The sequence below is a fragment of the Triturus cristatus genome, chromosome 1_2 (genome assembly GCF_964204655.1).
Source record: "Triturus cristatus chromosome 1_2, aTriCri1.1, whole genome shotgun sequence".
NCBI lineage: Eukaryota > Metazoa > Chordata > Amphibia > Caudata > Salamandridae > Triturus > Triturus cristatus.
The window spans coordinates 576,465,781-576,484,615 of NC_140580.1; the positions used below are offsets into that span (position 1 = coordinate 576,465,781).

General features: G+C 43.7%; 1 protein-coding gene across 1 annotated transcript in view; it reads right to left on the reverse strand.

Annotated features, from left to right (window-relative positions):
- Nucleotides 1-18,835, reverse strand: part of ACTR1A (actin related protein 1A) — a 249,474-nt gene that overhangs the window by 43,833 nt on the left and 186,806 nt on the right. Inside the window, exon 10 of the mRNA XM_085606531.1 lies at nt 6,284-6,324. Within this exon, the coding sequence (XP_085462657.1) occupies nt 6,284-6,324 (41 nt within the window). The remainder of the gene's footprint in view (nt 1-6,283; nt 6,325-18,835) is intronic.

Below are 18,835 nucleotides of genomic sequence, written 5' to 3' on the forward strand. Positions count from 1 at the left end.
GTCATTGTTGCGTCCCCCACCCCCTAAATCATCATTATCATCATCCTGTAGTGGTGATTGTGGTGGAAGTTGTGGAGGAGAGACAGGTTTAGGAGGAAGAACAGGCTCAGGAGGAAGAACAGGAGAAGAGGGTCTTATAGGTGAAGTGGCACAGTCTTTTTTCTTTACAGGCACTGCAGGAGTGTCTGGTGTGTCCAGCTTCCTCTTCTTGAGTGGAACAGCAGCCACATGTCCTATTTTGGGGTCCATATGGAGTTTTTTCTGCTTGGGATCGACAGGATCCGGTCGAAAAAGTTCCTCCTCTTCGGTAACCGCTTTCGGCGCCGACTTCTTCGGGTCCGAGCGGGGTTTGGATTTCTGCTCCGAGGCCTTAGGAGGTGGTTTGGAGTCAAATCAAATCAAAATATACTTTCTTCGGCTTTAAAATTAAAACCATAAAAGTTACACAATTCCATACAGTACAATAGATGACAATAAAAACAGGGGGAATTAAACCTATAGAAAAAACAGCAGTATGTAAATTTTGTGCAAAAAATTAATCACACGGAAAATATACACAAGGAAGGGAGCTTCCCAACATTAAAGATTTACTAGCTCTCCATACAGATCCTAGATCTCAATCAAGATCTCAGAAAGCCTACTATAAAAGATACACATTCTGGTTTCAACAAATGAAAATAAAAAAGAGCTGGGCGGACCTGGACAAAATTCAACTTTTTTAAAAGAGGTCTTAAAAAATATCTCCGAGGTACTTCATAAAGTTTACAAAAAAACAAAGTGTAGCAAATCCTGAGGAGACACTCCGTCGCAGCCACAGGATGCTAACACCTGACCTCTAGAGCTCCCTTTTGGGTAAGCAAGCAACAAATGAAAATAATCTAAACGAAACCCGACCAATAAAAACCGTACATGAGATGACAGTGACCACAAAAGATAGGGCTCAATAGATGGGGATGTTTTGAGCACCATATGTTTGCGGATACTTGATTTTCCAATTTCTGTGGCATTTCTGCCAAATCTTTTTAAGGTAGTGAAGGTATACTTTATAAATTCCACTTCCTTCAATGTAATAAAATCAGGATTTGTAAAAAGGTCTGGCCGTCCCAGCTCTTCAAAGCAATCCTTAATGTATTTTAACCATGGCATGCGTGTCATATGGTCGAGGCTCAAAATTTCTCTTAATATCTGGTGATTGAGAGCTAGATCTTTGTTTAGCCAACAGTTGAGCCAAAACAACATTTGACGCATGGCCAAGGTATCCCCTATAAATGGCAACCCCAATTCTTCGTGTACCACCAGATTTGATGTCCCACTAGGCACTCCTAAAAGACGTTTTAAAAAAACATTCTCAGCCACCTGTAAAGCTTCAGTTGATACATAGCCCCAGATTTCACTCCCATAGCTAGCAATGGCAACACTTTTTAGCCTGATATATTTTCATCATTGCCGCTATTGGGCGCTTACCCATCTTCGTGGCAAAGTTAAAAATCGCGTTGTTCGCCCTTGTTACTTCCCCTTTGGAGTCCTTTGGCTTGGCTATGGAGATGGAAATCTTTTTCGGTTCCGAGGGCTTTGGCTTTGGATCCGGTGGTTTGTCTTCCGGCATCGAGGTGGTCGGTGCCGACTTCTTTTTGGGAGTTTGTTCTCCCGTCTTCACTGCCGAAGGCGCCTGCGGGACACTGATATGCGGTCTGCTCGGTCCCGAGCTGCCGGAAGGCTTGTCCTTTATCTTCGGAGCCCGGACAGGGGGCGGGGCTTCTGAAGCTTGTTTTCGGTCGCGACTGAGGCCAGCAGGCGAAGTCTTGACCAGGGCCTTCTTTTTTTCGGGTCGGGTTGGGGTAGGGGCAGTTGTAGTCACTCGTTGACCAGGAGTGATGTGGTCGTCTGAGTCGTCTGCTTCGGACACGATTTCCAAATCCTCGGAATCTTCCTCTAGGACATCGGGGCCTTCGTCAAAGATGTCCGCTAGTACCGGAGCTGCTCTCTGCGTCATGATGGGTCGTCGGGCCCAGCTATCACGGAAGGCTTTCTTGGATCGAAAGGAGGCGCAGGCCTGGCAATTGTTCTCGTCGTGCTCAGGCGAGAGATACAGGTTACAGACCTTGTGATGGTCACTGTATGCGAATTTCGCTCCACACGGGGGGCATTTTTTTGAATGGAGTCCTTTCCGTGAGCTGTAGGCCCGAATGGCATCGATAGGCCCAGCGGCCCGTGTCGACGACCAGAATCGAGTAGTTGAGATGCGCGTCGAAGATCACGCGATCTAAGACAATACCGTAGATTGTGTGCGTGTCGAAATGGTTTGGGAAATAAGTTGTCGAACCGGAGCGCAAAATTTACATCCGAACCCAATGGCGGAAAAAAACAATCTGAGGATGGAGTTGATGCCCAAGGGAGGAGTCACCTATCTCGTGACTACAAAAAGACTTCTTCCAAGACAACAAGGTGCAAGCATCCGAGCCCAACACCAGATGGCGATCTATGCACAGTGTACGATCTGCAGCTCATATGCCTCGAACATGTGCATACACATGGTAGGTGAACAAGACATGCGTGATGGATTCCCTGGAGATGTTGTAGGCAGGGCAGGTCGGGGATGGTGCAATAGAGGACATCCATTCAGCTGTAAATGTGCTCATGGGCAGGGTTCCAGACCTAAACTGAATATACAGCTTCCTATCAATGGGATCAGTGATAAATTCAAGATCGCATTTAAGCTTACTACAGGTATACATTTTAGGGTCAGCAAACCCCCAGCTATATTATTAGCGGTGCTACGGCCAACTCAACACCGGTAGATCTCTTTGACTTCTCCTTAGAGGGGAGGTGGGAGGCTAGAGGAAAAACCCCACAGATCAGAAATCCCCAAATGACATAGCCATTTCTTAATGTTATTAAGCCACTCAATTTTGTGGAATCAATGTAATTACTTTAATGTTGCAGCTATGGAATAAAATTTCTTCTAGCCTGTTAATTTAGCTGCTAAGGTTTTCACTCATTGAATGGTTTTACCCAGAAGACCTAGGTGCAAAGCATTGCAAGAAAATCAGAGCCTGAACTATAGCTGTATTTGCCAGTTTAGGAAGCATGTGCAGTAGTCTCAGGTGCAGAAAACAGGAAGCTAGGACCAAATTCACTTGTTTGTTTATACTCAGCTCAATATCGATCGTGAAACCTAATGTCTTTTATGGATGGTACCGGGCTGGTGGTCTCCTAAAGCCTATGGCGACTAACTAGGAGTGCGTGCAATCGATGGGTACCTAAAACATAAGAGTTCCATTTTGTCCCCGTTCAATTTTAGCACATTAATGCACAACATCTGTTTTACTGCCTGCAAATGAGCAAGCACATTTTTTGCCGCTTCGACTTAATCTTCCACTGACACTACGATTCTATCTTCTGCGTAAGACATCAGGAACAGCTCAAAACTGTATCAGCTTTGCCAACATAAAAATATACAAACTGAAAAGAGTGGGGTTTTAAATAGTGCCCTGGGTATGGCAGAAGGCTGTGCACAGCCAGCGTGGAGTGCACTGTAGGTTGGGCATAGGGTCTAGTCAAAGGCCAGGCCCTTTAAGTACCCACGCGGCACATAGCCAAGATTGAAATGAGTATGTCAGAAGGAGGTAGGTAGGTGAGGAGGCCAATAAACAGTCTTTTTGCTTCCTGGTCTCAATGCCTATCTTAAGTCTACAAACATACTTGGAGGAGCTGTTATATGCCAAACCCAGAAATGACTAGACAATCTTTACGAAACAGAAACGCCAATCCACTTAGACCCACATAGAAATCTCTAGGAAAGAAAGTAAACCCCAGGCCAACAAAATCTGTGGCAAAAAAACCCTTTTTGAGTTTATAACTGTAAAATCTACGAAGAAAGGAAAAAAATGTAGAAAACTCTTTATGTGAAACATTCACTTTTTTAATACAAGTTTATGTTAGAAAGCAGATGAAAGGTGGGACTGTGTGCTCAGAATCTTTCTTAGAGACCAGAATTATGAACTAGAATACAAATATCACTGTGATACATGCTGGGAGCAGTGTTGTTCCTTACAGGCAAAGTGCAGCTTTTTTTGCAGTAACTGAGGACATCAGAACCCTTCTTGACCGTGGAGACACAGTGGCCCTGATCCTCCTCGACCTATCAGAAGCTTTGAACACTGTATCCCAACACCCACTTCACCATATCAGAATCCAAGGAAACGCCCTCAAATGGATCGCTTCTTTCCTTACCGGCAGAACCCAGAGAATTCACCTACCTCCTTTCACCTCGGAACCTAAGAACATCATCTGTGGCATCCCTCCAGGCTCGTCCCTCAGTCCTACTCTGTTCAACACCTAAATGACCCCCTCTGGTCTGCATTGTTAGAAACGACGGACTAAACATCATAGCCTACACAGATGTCGGCGTGGGTCTGTGTTAAGTTTCAGGCAGTTGTCTCTCATCCAGTCGTTGATGCTTGTCATGCACCTGTGGAAATTGGTCATTGTGGTGGACAGGTTTTCTTAGAGAGAGGATGAGCTGAGTGTCATCTGTGTAAGCTCCACAGGCTCCCCATCCAGAAGAGATATCAATTCAAGATGTTGACCCACGCCTACTAGGCCCTTCACAACCAGGGATCAGCTTGCATCAACCACCGCCTGGGCTTCCACCAACCCTCCAGACACCTACGCTCCGCCTCACTCTACCTCGCTCACACCCCCGTATCTGGCGTAACAACTGTGGAAGATGTTTTATCTCCTACCTCGCCGTGAAATCCTGGAACAAACTCCCCCAGTCACCTTTGGACAGCATCCTTGCTACTTGAATTCAGGAAAGGACCAGAGAAATGGCTGTTCAACTGATTCTTCAGCGCAGCAGGGTCTTCAGCTCCTGATTGGCCTCAGGGGTTGATTATTTATCTCTAGTGGTATTTAATGTGTTGCTATCATTTTAATTTCATTTTTACGTTAGAAAATGGGAGAAAATAATAGACTATTGGAGGAACCCATGCTACGGTGGTTAATAACAAATTTTTTTTAAAAGCTGTCCAGCAGAGGGAGGGGTGGAGGAGGAGAAAAAAGAAGCAACAGACAATCTAGGAGTGGGAGTGCACCATGGAAACCATAGGGACAGGGGAAGCAGCACAAAGTGCAGAATGGACAAAAACACAAGCCCTCCTCCTATGGAGACCTGAAAGGAAATTAAAAAGTGTCTACCTAAATCTTAACGGTGGAAAGATGCAAGTCACGTACTTAAAAACATGGTAAAGAAGCTAAGCCCCAGACATGGAACAAATACAGAGAAAGGAAAGCTATTAAATATGAAGCAAGCGAATGTCACCGACAACAAATCTGACCAATGATAAGCAATGGGCTGACCCAAAGCTCATTCTAAGCAGTATGCAGGCAAGACCCAAATGCTACATACCTTTCCTATCAGATGTTCTCATATCTGATGGTAATCACTGTGCATTTTAGAGCCCTGAACCCCAGGACACTGCTGGCACATACATCTTTTCACATTTGGTCCATTCTCTTATTCACTATATTCAGATGCCTTAAGGAATTACCGAATAGGAAGGGTAAGCTATACCTCACTGTAATAATAATTGCTGAATCCAATGAGCTATGTCTCACTGTAATAATACTTGCTAAATCCATGAGCTATGCCTCACTGTAATAATAATTGCTGAATCCACATGTATCCTTAGAGACTATCTAGGCCAATGCAGGTATTTCTACTTTGTATAGTATGCTGCAAGCCTTGGTCAAATTTTAAGTCATATCTAAACAACAAGAATGGGTTACTCAGAAGGTACACATTTACCTAGAATATGGAAGATGTACCTGGAGTAGGTACTGCTTCCCTGCGCTTTCCTCTCTCCTCCACTCCTGACATATTTCACCCATTACAAACCTACCCTTCAGGGTAGAGGTGGCCATCGCCACACATGCTCTTCGGTCGCTCACAGATACCAGGCAGAAATGATGCAAAAAGTCAATAATGACCATTCGGTCACCATTACAAGTACAGCCCTTGAAAGGCATTTATGGTACAGAAGGAGAAAAAAAGATCTTGCAGGCCTTGAGAAATTACAACATATTAAACCATTAAGGAACATCTGCAGAATGTTTGAGTTACTATGATATGGAATATATCTCAACAGATTCTTACTATATATGCCATTATAGTAAGGTATTCTGTAACTTCAAACAAACAATAAAACTTTGCATAAATATTCTAACAGCTATAACATTATTATTACAATACCAATGATTCAAGATACTACTCAATATTTACCCAATCCATGTCGAATATAATCTCTCTTGAGGAGCAGATATCTGAAATAAATTGTAATACATATATTAAATAATTGAAAGTAACTTTTAATTTCCATAAACCTCAACCTGGGTATTATTTCTATAAATACATTTGTACCTTCTACAGCTAGCACACATTTCAACTTAATTCTTATAACGATTAGTGCTTAACAAAATTCAGAAACTTTCAATCACATTTTTCATGAGTTGCATAAATTATGAAAAGGATAAAATGACATTCTTTGTGACTTGATTTTTCCCCTTACGTAGCCTCCCTCCTATTACCACCTGTAGCTACCTAGTTGCAGCACCACTGCCTTCATCTATAGTAGTTTAATTGATTTTTGTGCAATCTGTGCCACACATGCTGCTGGTCACTGTACTCTGACACACCTTTTTCTGATGGGAGCACGCTCACTTCCAAGTTCCCGTTTTAGAAAAAGGAGCCAATTTAGATTCTGTTTCCATTCAATGGCTACGGAGTTGGTGGAAGAATATTAATGGGAGGGACAACAGACTAGGAGTAACAGAGTCCCTAGAGAGGTAAATTTATCAAGACTGTATCAGTCACTTTAGGTTCAAGGAAATAGGGGCCAGAGGTACTAACCACTGGTCGCAAATTGGGCCATTGTGGAATTTTGCAAACCCACCTACGTACTAATAGGTCAGTTCAGAAAATTTCCAATGATAGTGGGGCGCCATCTCACCTGCCTCATCAATATGCATGTGGTAGGTCACAAATTGAGACCCCCCCCTGCAATTGAATGCCGTCAGAGAGATGGTTTGCTAGGGTTAGCAGACCACCATGCCTGTGATCGATTTTCAATAAAGTGCATAATTGTTAATTGTTTAAATGCAGGCCGTTTTCCTTAATGGAAACTGGAAAAAAAAACCTTTCAAAATAAAAATAAATGTTTGAATAAGGGTGGACAGTGGGTCCCTGAACCACAGCCCACCCCCAAACAGATTTTTCTTTTTTTTTTGTTACATTCCCAAAGGAGAAGGGATCCTAATGAGACCCTTTCCCGTTTAAAAATTGGTTACCACTCCAACTCATGAGTCATTAGCTTTTCAAGGTTTTGAGACTCGATTTCGTTTGAAAAATACTGATACACTGCATTACAAATGAATCTATATTTGGAAGAAATGCACTAAACATTCCCCTACCAAACAGCAATTCGTAATGCATTTCTAAACTAAATTAGCGATTAAGTAATCTATTACCCATTTGCTATATGGGTTTAGAACAGGTCATTACGTCATTCAGCGGGTGCAAAGCCTGTGATTTAGTGAATTGCAGGGTTTGCGACATCTAAATGTTTTCGTCCCTCTGGCCATAGCTTCCTCAACCTCCTGATCAAATATTACATTGTTTCATGAGGAAGCCTTAACAGTGCGATACCTACATATGGCATCAACACATGCTTTTACAGACCCACTAAAGCTTTCTTTGTTCTGTTGAGTTGGCTTGGAACTCTGGACATAGTACCTAGCCTGTGTCGAATATACTACTAGTAGATACAGGATACAATCCATTTAGCAATGGTGATTATATACAGGTTAGCCAGCACTGGATGATTTAATATGAATGTTTGCTATAAAAGAAATATTTTCAAATAAAGAAGTGACTTTTCTATCTACTTTGGCCTGTTGGACTTTTTAAGCTGCGCACCCCCACTTGTTAAAATTGTCTTTTGATCTGGAGCACAGTAGCGCCACTCAACAGCTGGCATAGGGGTTTGTTGCACAGCATCTCCATATATAGGAACTGGCACGAGGTGCGGCACTGGAGGTCCGCTGTTGCTGTTTTTCTAGTTTAGCCAGCACTGTTCCCTCCAAAATTGACAGCTGGTATGTAACTGTAAAATGCATAGCTCTTGTACAGGTTAAAAAGTGAGCCTGTAATGCAACTGGAATTTGTTTAACTATTTGGTAAAAAGACAGTTATAAGACAGTACCACCTTTCCTCGATGGAACACTGTATAACAGTCCAAGACTCAAGAACCTGAAGCTTGCGAATGTGTTGAAAAGGAATAATAGTGACTAGAAAGCAGAGGAGCTTTATCTAACAAGAGGAAATGGGTTGAAAATGTTTTAATATTAATCTTAAGAGGACCACGTTCACATTTAAAGTACAGATACGGACAAGAGGAACCAACTGCATTAGACCTGTCACATGTATAATCAGTAGCTGCTAAGAAGAGGTTGCAGATGACCGCATAAGGTCTGATAGCCAGATGTTCAATTGGTTTGACCCAAATACATAACCTTAGCCATTTGCTCCTGTAAAGTGCTCTGGGGGAGGACTTCCTTTTAGCTACCAGTATGTCCAAGTGGGCAAAAGCAGCTGAAGGTGAGAAATGATAAGGAAGAATGCAGGAATCTCGCTTTTTAGGCACAAGTGGCTACGTCTGGGGGAGGCAAATCTATTCCCTCGACAGTAGATATTTGTTGCCTGAGAACAGCACATGAAGAGGGAAAAGGCTGGATCCACTAGAATGACAGAATAGTGCATGATAATCCGTAGGCAGCAAGTCATACATGAACATCCCTCTTTAATTTATCACACCTACCCCCAGGGATTCGGGTGCCCCGGCCCCTCGAAGAGGCAAACTGCTCACACCTCAATTTTGGTGAAGATGGTTGGGAACCCAAGGCCACGTAGGTGGAGGTGAGGACTTTCAACTCATTGTAGATTCCATCTACAGCAGTGCATCTTCGGATTGCTAACTCCTATTGTGTGGTTGGACAGCTGGTATATACAAAGTATGATGTTGTAGCCACAAAGTTTCAGCACGCAGCGCTGTGGAAGAGAGTGTGTCTCCTTGCTATATAAGAGGGCTGTGGTGCTGCCCATGTTAAACATGACCCCCTGGATAGAACCAGTAGGTTTTAGGGCCAAGGAAAACTCCCACCATCCTAAATATGTTTAAGTGAAATGATAAATCTAGTATGTCCCACAAGAAATTGATCAACTTATTAAAAAAAACATACAGTGAGCATCCCACATCAAACTGATGAGACGAGTGAGACTGCCTCAACTCAAGGGAATGGAACACAAACGCAGCATTCAGAATGAATGGCAGCATTTTATACAGATAGTGCTGGATTTCCTCAGAGGCATGCACAGTGTTTCTGCAGGGTGAACACAAATAAGTAAGTGTCCTGAACAGCCACAGAAAAGAGCTGGATATTTTGGACAATCCTTGAAGATCAACAAGGAGAGTAACGGTTTGACATATTGCACACAGTATGGGATTGGATCAAAATCAATTCCCCTTTCAGAACACCTGGGCTATTGGTCCTAAAATAGTAAGACTATTTATTTCCTGTAGATACCAACTCCAGGTTCTGGGTAGGAGGGTGGGTGCATGAAAATATACAGCACAATATGCCACAAACAGAGGCTTACAGGATAAGCAATTTTCCGTTCACATCACGTGTTGCTGTAAATGCACATGCTCTGCATGGACAGTAAAGCAGCCCCACCCTTCCCCAAAAAAGAAGTGACGAGCATGTGGATGATGTAGATATCTGAAATAAGGTCTTTAAGACTGCCTGGGCAACTCCTGCTTGGCTTAGATAAACACACAATAGTTCCTAATACAAGTGCATGGAGTTGACCAAGTAGCTGCTTTACGTATAGGAGGTTCCGGGATATTGCCAAGAAAGGCTAGGATTGCTGCTTTTTTTGCGTGTAGTGTGTTCCCAGGGGATAAAAAGAGAGTGCTCTTTTGACTTTGTGATAGCAAAAGTGGATGCATCTGACTATATTGCGATACCAGCCTTACAAATAAGTTGACCCTTATAGGTTTAGCAAAGGCAACAAAGAGCTGGTTGGCAAAAGGACTTGATCCTGTCAATGCTATACATGAGAGCCCATTTGGCATCTAAGGTGTGGAGGGGGCTTTCTCTCTGTTACTGAATCTGAGGGAAGAAGACTAGGCGCTCAATGGTTTGGTTGAGATGAAAGAGAGAAACCACTTTAGGGAGGAACTTTGGGCCGTTTGAGAGCACAACCCTGTCCCTGTGTACCTGCAAGCTTGTGTAGAAGGCCTGTGGGACTCACGTAATAGGTCAATGCACTCCTGTGGAAGATGCAGGAAGCCGAATTCAAGGGCCATAGGTGCCAGTTCGCTAGACTGATTAGCTAGGCTGGGTGTCTGATCTGCCCTTGGTTTCAGGTGAGAAGGTCTGGCCTTGTTGGGAAACTTCTCGTGGAGCAGAATGATCTCTTGAGGAGTGTGGAGTACCAGGGTTTTCTGGCCACATGGAGGCTACGACGATTAGGGTTTGAGATGTTTGCCTCATCTTCTGCACAAGTGGAAGGAGTGGGAAAAGCAGAACAGAGTAAGTAAAGATCCCTGACCAATGCATCCATAGTATATTGCCCATGCACAGTGGGTGTGGGTATCTGAAGGCGAAGTTTGGCCATTTTGCATTTCTGGGAGTGACAAACAGGTCTATTTGTGGAGTGTCCTGATGTTGGAAGTGGTGGAGAAGGACTTGGGGATGGAGTGCCACTTGTGGATTTGTTGATGCATCTTGCAAAGTACGTTGGTCAAGTAGCTGTCCACCCCTGTAAGATACTCCGCCAGGGGGTGTATGAGGTGACGGAGTTCCCAAAGTCAGGTTTGCTGCATTAGTCGCTACAGGAGGAGAGAAGAAGTACCTCTCTATTTTTGGAGATAATACATCGTAGTCATATTTTCTGTTTTGATCACAACTACTTTGGACTTTATGAGTAGAACAAAGGATTTGAAAGCTAGTTGTATAGCAAAGAGCTCAAGGCTGTTTATATGGTGCATCTGTTATTGAGGGTCCCACATTCCCTGTATGGTCAATGAGCCTCCCACGCCGTCCAGAGAGGAGTCTGTTTTGATGGCGACTTGCAGATTCAGATCTAAGAAGGGCCTGCCCTGCAACAGATTGTTTCTGTTCCACTACTGCAGAGAGCGATGGGTGCTGGCATTCACCAACACAATCTTCCCAGTGACCCTAATCTTGTGACCTTTGAGCTGAAAGACATTCCTGTAGTCAACTCACATAGACAGGTCCATGTGGTTCTATGGCACTACAAGATGCCATCATGCCTAAGAAGAGCATACAAGTTTTGATTGAGTTAATGAGTGGAATGAAAAGACGTCAGAGCTGTAGGAATGCCAACACACTCAGTGGATTGGAAAAGGATTTGCCTGTGACCACGTTCAGTACCAGTTGGATCTGGCTGTGGAGAAGGGAGATGGTGGCTTGGGTGTGGGCTAGGCATGGATGCTTGCTTTTAATCCTGATAAGCCTATTTTCAAGGAAGGGAAAGCTCCTATGCACTTTGTAAAGACCCCTGGAGCTGTGTGGTGGACCCGAAGGGAAATACTTTGAATTAATAATGCTGGCAATCGAAATGAAGGTTGTGCCAGTGGGTGGGGTGAATGGGAATATGAATTTAGGGGCCCTTGAGGTCTAACCCTGCCATGTAGTCATCTTGCTGCAGCAGAGGTATGACCTTTAGGAGGGTTACCTTGTTGAAATGTTTGGAAAGGATGCATCGATTGAGAGGCCTAAGGTCCATGATCTGCCTGAGGGAGTCATCCTTCTTGGGGATGAGGAAATAGAGTAAGCTCCTTTGCCCAGATGGTGAAGGGGCACTGTTTCTTTGGCACCTATTTGAAGGAGCACTTGTACCTCTTCTTGCAGGAGGAGGAAATGTTCCCTTCTCAGGGTGTGGGTGCGGGATGGGATGTTGAAAGGGGGTGTGAGAAGTTCTATGCAATAGCCACAGCAAACCACTGCTAACACCCTCTGATCTGATGTGAAGGAAATGCTGCAGTCTCCCCTCAACAGGTGTTGTGTGCTCAAGGGGAGGCAAGATGAGTCAGTGCTTGGAGCTGGTGGCCTCTTTACTGGCGCCACCTCTACCCCTACTCCTATTTTTGTTGCCCCTGTAGGTAACCCTGGTGCACCCTCTAGCAACCTGCTGATGGAAAGAGTGCTGATGCCTCTGGTATGAAGATGCTGAAATTGGGTGAAGCGGTCTTGGAGCCTGCTTTAGCCTGTGGTCTCCGAAAGGAGGCCCTTGTTGGAAGGAGTCGAAGGGCACAGATACATTTGGCAACGTCGGTGTCCTTCTGGACCTCCAGTCTGAACCCAGAAATACGGATCAAGGCGTGGCATCTAATAAGGATGCTGGTATTGGCTCCCTAAACACGAGGGATACTGTCTATGGGTCCTAGGTCCTAGGTCAAATGGTGCCTCATAAGGTTGGTAGTGAAGAAGGTAGTGCAGGCCAGTAAGAGGAATGTTGGGATCCCTCTGATGAGTGTGGAAGCAGTAGCGTAGTGAGCGAGAAGGTGATGATGTTGATGGAGGAGGCGGTGGTGAAGGAAGAGGTGGAGTGTAGGAGAGAGGGTGGGCCCACCTGTCCCTATGTTTTTTTTTTTAGTTCTGGAGCTCGCTCCTCCTCAAATGTTAGCTTCTCTTCCAAGGCAGCATAGCTAAGGGCTTTGGTGCAGGTAGTTTTTCCAAATTCTTCCGCATCTGGGGATGGACGAGTAGTCTTTTCTGCCTTGCTTTCAGCTCCTTTTGGAGCCTTTGTAGGATAGGTTGCTTCGAGTTGTTGGAGTTGGAAGTCTTCAGCACCGATTGCAGCGTTGGAGTCGACGGTGGCTTTGAACTTGACAATAGCCTAAGCATCGAAAGGACCTTCTGCCTCAAAGTGAGCAAGAGCTCTTAGGTCTTTGGTCAGTAGCAACCAGAGCCCATATGCAGCAGAGGCATTAAAGGCTGTGAAAGTTTGGATACAGGGCTCGATGCCCAACACCCACATGAGTGGTGCTATGCTGCTGCGTCAGGCCTATTTAAAGGCTTAGTGTGAGTCTTGGTGTGGACCATACTCATGGTCCTGGTGCAGGTCATAGCTTGCGGAACGGTGGGCATAGAGGACAAAGGAACCTCCTCTCCTTCCACCTGGTCAGACTTGAAATAGAAAACTGCCTCTGGACGGTTGGTGAGGTGGAATGCCCAAAGGGCCGGCATCTCCAACCTCCTCGATGTTGAGCGGGGCTTGTACTCCAAAGAGGTTGGCGACTCTATTTGAAGGTTTTCTGCTGCATTTTTTAATGTGCCCAACGCCTCTCTCTCTGGTATCAGAGGATCTTTTTCAAACAGAAGGTGAGGCAGGCCTTGCATGCAGGGTCATCATGGTTGGGGAAAGGGTGGGTAGAGAGGCTGAGGTTACTAACATCGTGTCATTCAGACCACAGGTACTTTGCGTGGCATTGGGGACAGTTCTGGAAAGGCACAGATTGCTTCAATCTGTGTGCATTCTCAACAAAGGAGTGGCAAAAACGAGAGGCACAGTGGGAGTTATTGGACTAAGGTGGGTCTCCAAAGAGGTCTCCAGATAGAGCACAAATAAAGAAAGCTCTTCCAAATATCTGTATTGAATTTCACTGTGTGAACCTGAAAGAACGGGATGAAGTCATCGAGTCTCAGAGCCCTGCTGGGACACTTCTGAACCCTATAGCAGTAAAAAAACAATTGAGCATAGTGTTTGGGCTCAGGTACACTGCCAACTAAGGGTGGAGTCATAGTGCACCCCATGACTTGAGAGACTTTCTTTGAAGAAAAATAACTTGCAAATGTCAAAGCCAAACACTAGATTGCAAGAGTATGCAGGGGATGTGTATCTACAGCAACACATGCTACAAACATGTAATTCCCAAAGCACTATTTTGCTTCACTGGCCAAAATGTATCTTCGATTTCTTCTCAGACTGTTTTTTGATTTGGAAGGAAATAATGCAAGTCCTTTTCCCTCATTTATTAGTGTCTACAGACCGCCTTTTCTAATGAATTTAACAGTGTAAAGGTCAGCACCAACTAAGGTATTTTTTTCACCACTGTATTACTGCCAAATATTATTGAAGAAAATTGTAAACTAGACTTCATAAGGTCATCCAATACATCTCTTTAATGAGCAGAAGCCGAAGAATCTTTTGCATGGAAGACCTTGTCTTCTTACAGCATGTTCATGCAGTCTTGTGGAATACTTAAAATGGGTGAATTGTAAGAATTCATCAGCAAAGCCGCCATGTTCAATGACTTCAGGCTCTGGTGCAGTATCCTATCCTATTCTTTGGAACGCAGGTCCACTTTACACAATCTCCAGTTTAGTTGCTCTGATAGGGGAAGAAAATTGTAAACCATGACTATCAAGTCCAGTCAGGATCATTTTTGTGCTGGCGCCTCAAGTTTGAGGAACATCTTCTGGTCCACATTAATTTGTGGAAAAGCATATAGAAATGACTGACTAAACATCAAAAGTGTGTTTTGCTTAGATCCTGGCTCATGTTACTCAGATGTAAAGTCTTGATGCTTTTTCTTTTTGCCAATGCCAAGGGGTATTCAGAGAAGAAAACTGGTAGAAAACAATTATCATCACAATCACTCCTGATAATTATAATGAGAGCATCTACTTTTTCATTTCCTGGAGTTATGACGGATACATTCTTTTTTAACAAGCAAGTGACTGCTCTTTCTTCAGTGGGGACCTCCAACTTGGTCATTACTGTTTGTTCAGGTAGCACTTCGTCATCAAGTAATTTGCAAAGCTCAACTCTATTATTCTTCAGTGACGGTCAGAAGGATTTTAAAACACAAGTTTTTAAGAACTGCTCTCAATTCCAGTATATTTCTTTTATATAATAATTGTTTTTGGGACCATGCAAAATAAATATGAGTTTCACCAAGGTTGTCTCATCAACCTACTAGAGAGGCATCCATCAGTATTGTCTACGATGGAGGCGGAAGATGAAATGGAACTACTCTTATCATGTTTTCCTTTATGCATGTCCGGTATAATTGCAAAGGTGCAGCCAACAGTGACACTTTGTCTTTCCAACTGCTTGAGCACCGACTCATTCTTTTTGCACGCTTGCAGCTTTGTGCTAGGTGCTACGAAAATACAGGTGGGCAGTTATTTGAGTAGACCAGATTTGTATCAAGCCACTAGATGTACACAGAAGGACATTTCCTATGGATAGAATTCTGTTTCTCTGTACTTTAACACAGCTTTCTTTATCAATGCTCACAAATATGAAATGTCTTCACTGGTGATTCAGATGCTTTAAGACTCCGCCTAGACCCAGACTTTGTACAACTGTTACTGCTGTCTAGAAGGTTTTAGGGACCTTCTGCTTTGAGTTTGCCTTCAGAAGCCCGTTGTCCAAATAAGGGTAGATCAAGATCGCTCTATGACCAAAATGTGCCATTGATGTTGCCTGAATATTAGAATTTCTTGTGCCCTTGCATGATTGAGATGAGTTAATGGCTCAATAAGTTAAGCACTCACTTCTGACATTTAGTGATATGCAGGTCACATTAACTAATTCTAGAAAGGCCACCTGGCCTCTCCTCTTCCACAGAAATGAGCCAAAGTTGTGGTTTTCACACCAAAGGCATCAAGAACAAACGTTCACCTTGCGTTCTACTGCCTGAGTTCTGCCTTTTCCCATAGGGTCTCTGTGAGCTTTCTCCTGGCACATCCTACAAGGACAGAGTCCTTGTGGGTTCCCACTGATAGATGTGGGCTCTCTTCAGGTCACTTAATTGAAGTATGTCTGGTCCAATCTCTTGAACATTGAAAATGAGTCTTTTTCGACTCAAGCTAGCATTCAAGTTAACACTGGAATGGAAAATAAGTGCTGAAACATTAAGGGATCAATTGCAAGATTGCCATTTTCAATTTTAGTTCTAGAGGTTTGTGTAGTAGGTGTCTTTGCTTAGGAGCTTAACAAAAGAATCTATATAGAGTGCCAAAATTGTTTTTCATCAGAATTTGTTCCCATTGCAAGCCACTAGGTACAAAATGTTTTGGGATGATTGGTTCACACTTGCCTTTGAAGCTCAACTTCTGTTATCTTCTTTATTTGCCATCATAATAAGCTCTTAATTTCCTTTTCCCAGACTTCAATTAGGACTTTGTCATGCTCATTAAATTATGCCAATATATCAGACTGAGTGGGTTGTGTGTTTCTACAGAGATTTTTCTGCATTTCAGGTCTACAGGTTTAAAGAGCATTTTCTAGTGGGTTAGCACTGCCAATACCAGTCTGGAACATCAGGATACCTCGGGGAGGTGATTTCATGATGTACACTCAGAGAGTGTGTCAGCTTGACAGGGGTCTGTGGGAACACAAAGCCTTACACTCTCCCATCGTTGCAAAAAAAGATTCTGTTCATTTTTTTCCTGAACATCTGTCAAGTACTTTGAAATGTCTGCTTATAAGTTATCTCTCCCATTATCACTCTTCTCTCCCTCTTTATCCTCCTTCCTCGCTCAGTTCCCCATAACAGGGGCTAGAACCTCATTTTTATTGTACTCTTCCTATATAGTAGTTACGTTGGTCACAGTGGCTCTGGGGGGACTGGAAGAGACAGACGTTCTACAACTTCCCAATAATTTACTTTCAGGAACTCCTTGATTTATTTTATCTACCTGCATTCTTGCTGCTTGGTGAGTATCTCAGTAATTGTCATCTGCTATGTTGTCTGGGGATTCAAGCACCTTTGTACTCCCTATGCCTTACATCTTTGAACCTCATATTAAGGATACATATACCAATTAGTAACCACAGTTAACAATGTAGAAAATCTAGAATAATGTGTGTTGTTTTTGAAAGTTCGCCATAAGGTGCAGGTTAATTTGTCAGCTGCTTTCTATCCACTGCGTCAATTGTAATAGTATAGTACTTCATACCCCACATCACAAATGCACATTATCACATGGGTAGCAAGCTTCATTATGGGATATTGCTTGGGTGGAAGTTTGTTGTGCTTGCAATTAGGTTTTTGGGTAGAAGTGTTTTAGTGTCTTGTGTGAGCAGCCCGGAGGGTGCACCTCTTATCTTGTCTTGGGTAATAGCGTCAAAACAATGTAATATAGAAAGGACAATTGCCAGCTAAACAATGTGTCGCCTATACTGGTTGGCTGTTGTGAGTAACTCTGCAGGTCGCACATCACGTTTTTTTAGACTCTATTGATCTTTCAACCCACATCCTGTACTAGATACAGCAATAAAGGCATCTGCTAGGTAAATATTTTAGGGATTGAAGATAAGAGAGGGTACCTGCCTGGATAGCCTGCATTACAGCCACCCATTATGCAAATTGTAGTTCCAAAAGAATCTATAATGGTTTTAGAGTGTCCAATACTGAAGACTGTGTCAGACCCAAGTAAGACCTGCAGGTATGGAGTACTTGAAAGTCAACCAACGTGTCTGCCATTATTTGGCAGCTGTCTTTGTGCACTGGATGCACATCCTCATTATCAAAAGAGTGGCTTGGTTTAGGTGGCTGCCTGAAAGTATGGGTTTGCCCCGTGGATTCATAACTAGATTGCAGTTTATCTTTGTGTAATAGAGCTACAAGTCCAACCTAAATTAAAGAAGCAGGCTCATGTTTGTTCTGGTTACAGGCAGCCAGGTACCTACAGACGTATTGATACTTGGCACTGGAGTGAACCTAGGAGGAGAGTTCGCTCTACCCATAGAGGTACAAGGACACACACGTTACGTTGGCCTGTGAGAACCTTAGAGCATGGCTATCATGGGACATTGGGGTCTATGTAAGAACCGAGGGTTGAGTGACTCTTGTCCTGGGCAGAATGGGGTTGGAAGGGTAGAGAATTCCTGACTCCCAAAAGTAGTGCTGGTGGTGGAGAGAATGTTTTTGGCGCTACAGCCTTTCCAGATACTAAATAGGCCAAACAGAGGAATTACAACAAAATTATGGCCTTAACCTTTCCTTCCTTTAGCTGGATGCGCTGGCAAGAGAGGTTAAGCAGAATATGAGGGAAGAAGAACAAGTTAAATATGATGCTGTTGGAGAGACTGTAGGGACATTGAACAGATTCAGTTAACATGAGCAGTTGCCCATGACTGAGGACAATCCAACATCACCAATGCTCATATATACCCTCAAAACGGTGCATTTCTGTTCCCTTTGTCCCAGTCTCTGCCACATACGGACAAGCAGCAAATTAACCTCTGGCTAAGCACCACAGTCGAGTCTATGCGTCTCGGGAATATATCTTACGAGATTCTTTGGGCCTCCCAGATTGCTTGCCCCGACTCTATAGCCCAACAACACTCAGACGCTTGCTCTTCCTCTTTCCGTTCATCCTCTTGCCTCTCCTCTACAATGTGTTCCTCCTCCTCCTTAGGGGAGACACTAAGACAATTCAGTGGTCAGATTTAGGCAGGGAATAATGGAATACGAGAACTAGAGAGGTTGTGGGGAACTGGAAGAGGTGATGGTGGAAGGGGATGTCCGTTGCAACCCACACCGTTCACCCTCCTAAGCCTATGCTTGGTCACACTAATCCAGGTTCAAGATGTGCCGGATACCTCCACGGCACACCCTGATCAGAACTGAGCACTATTTAAATAAATAATGGTGCATCCTGTAATGAACAGCCTAATAAATGGCATTAGAATGATATTAAATAAGATTAAAAAAATAAATATTATTACCAC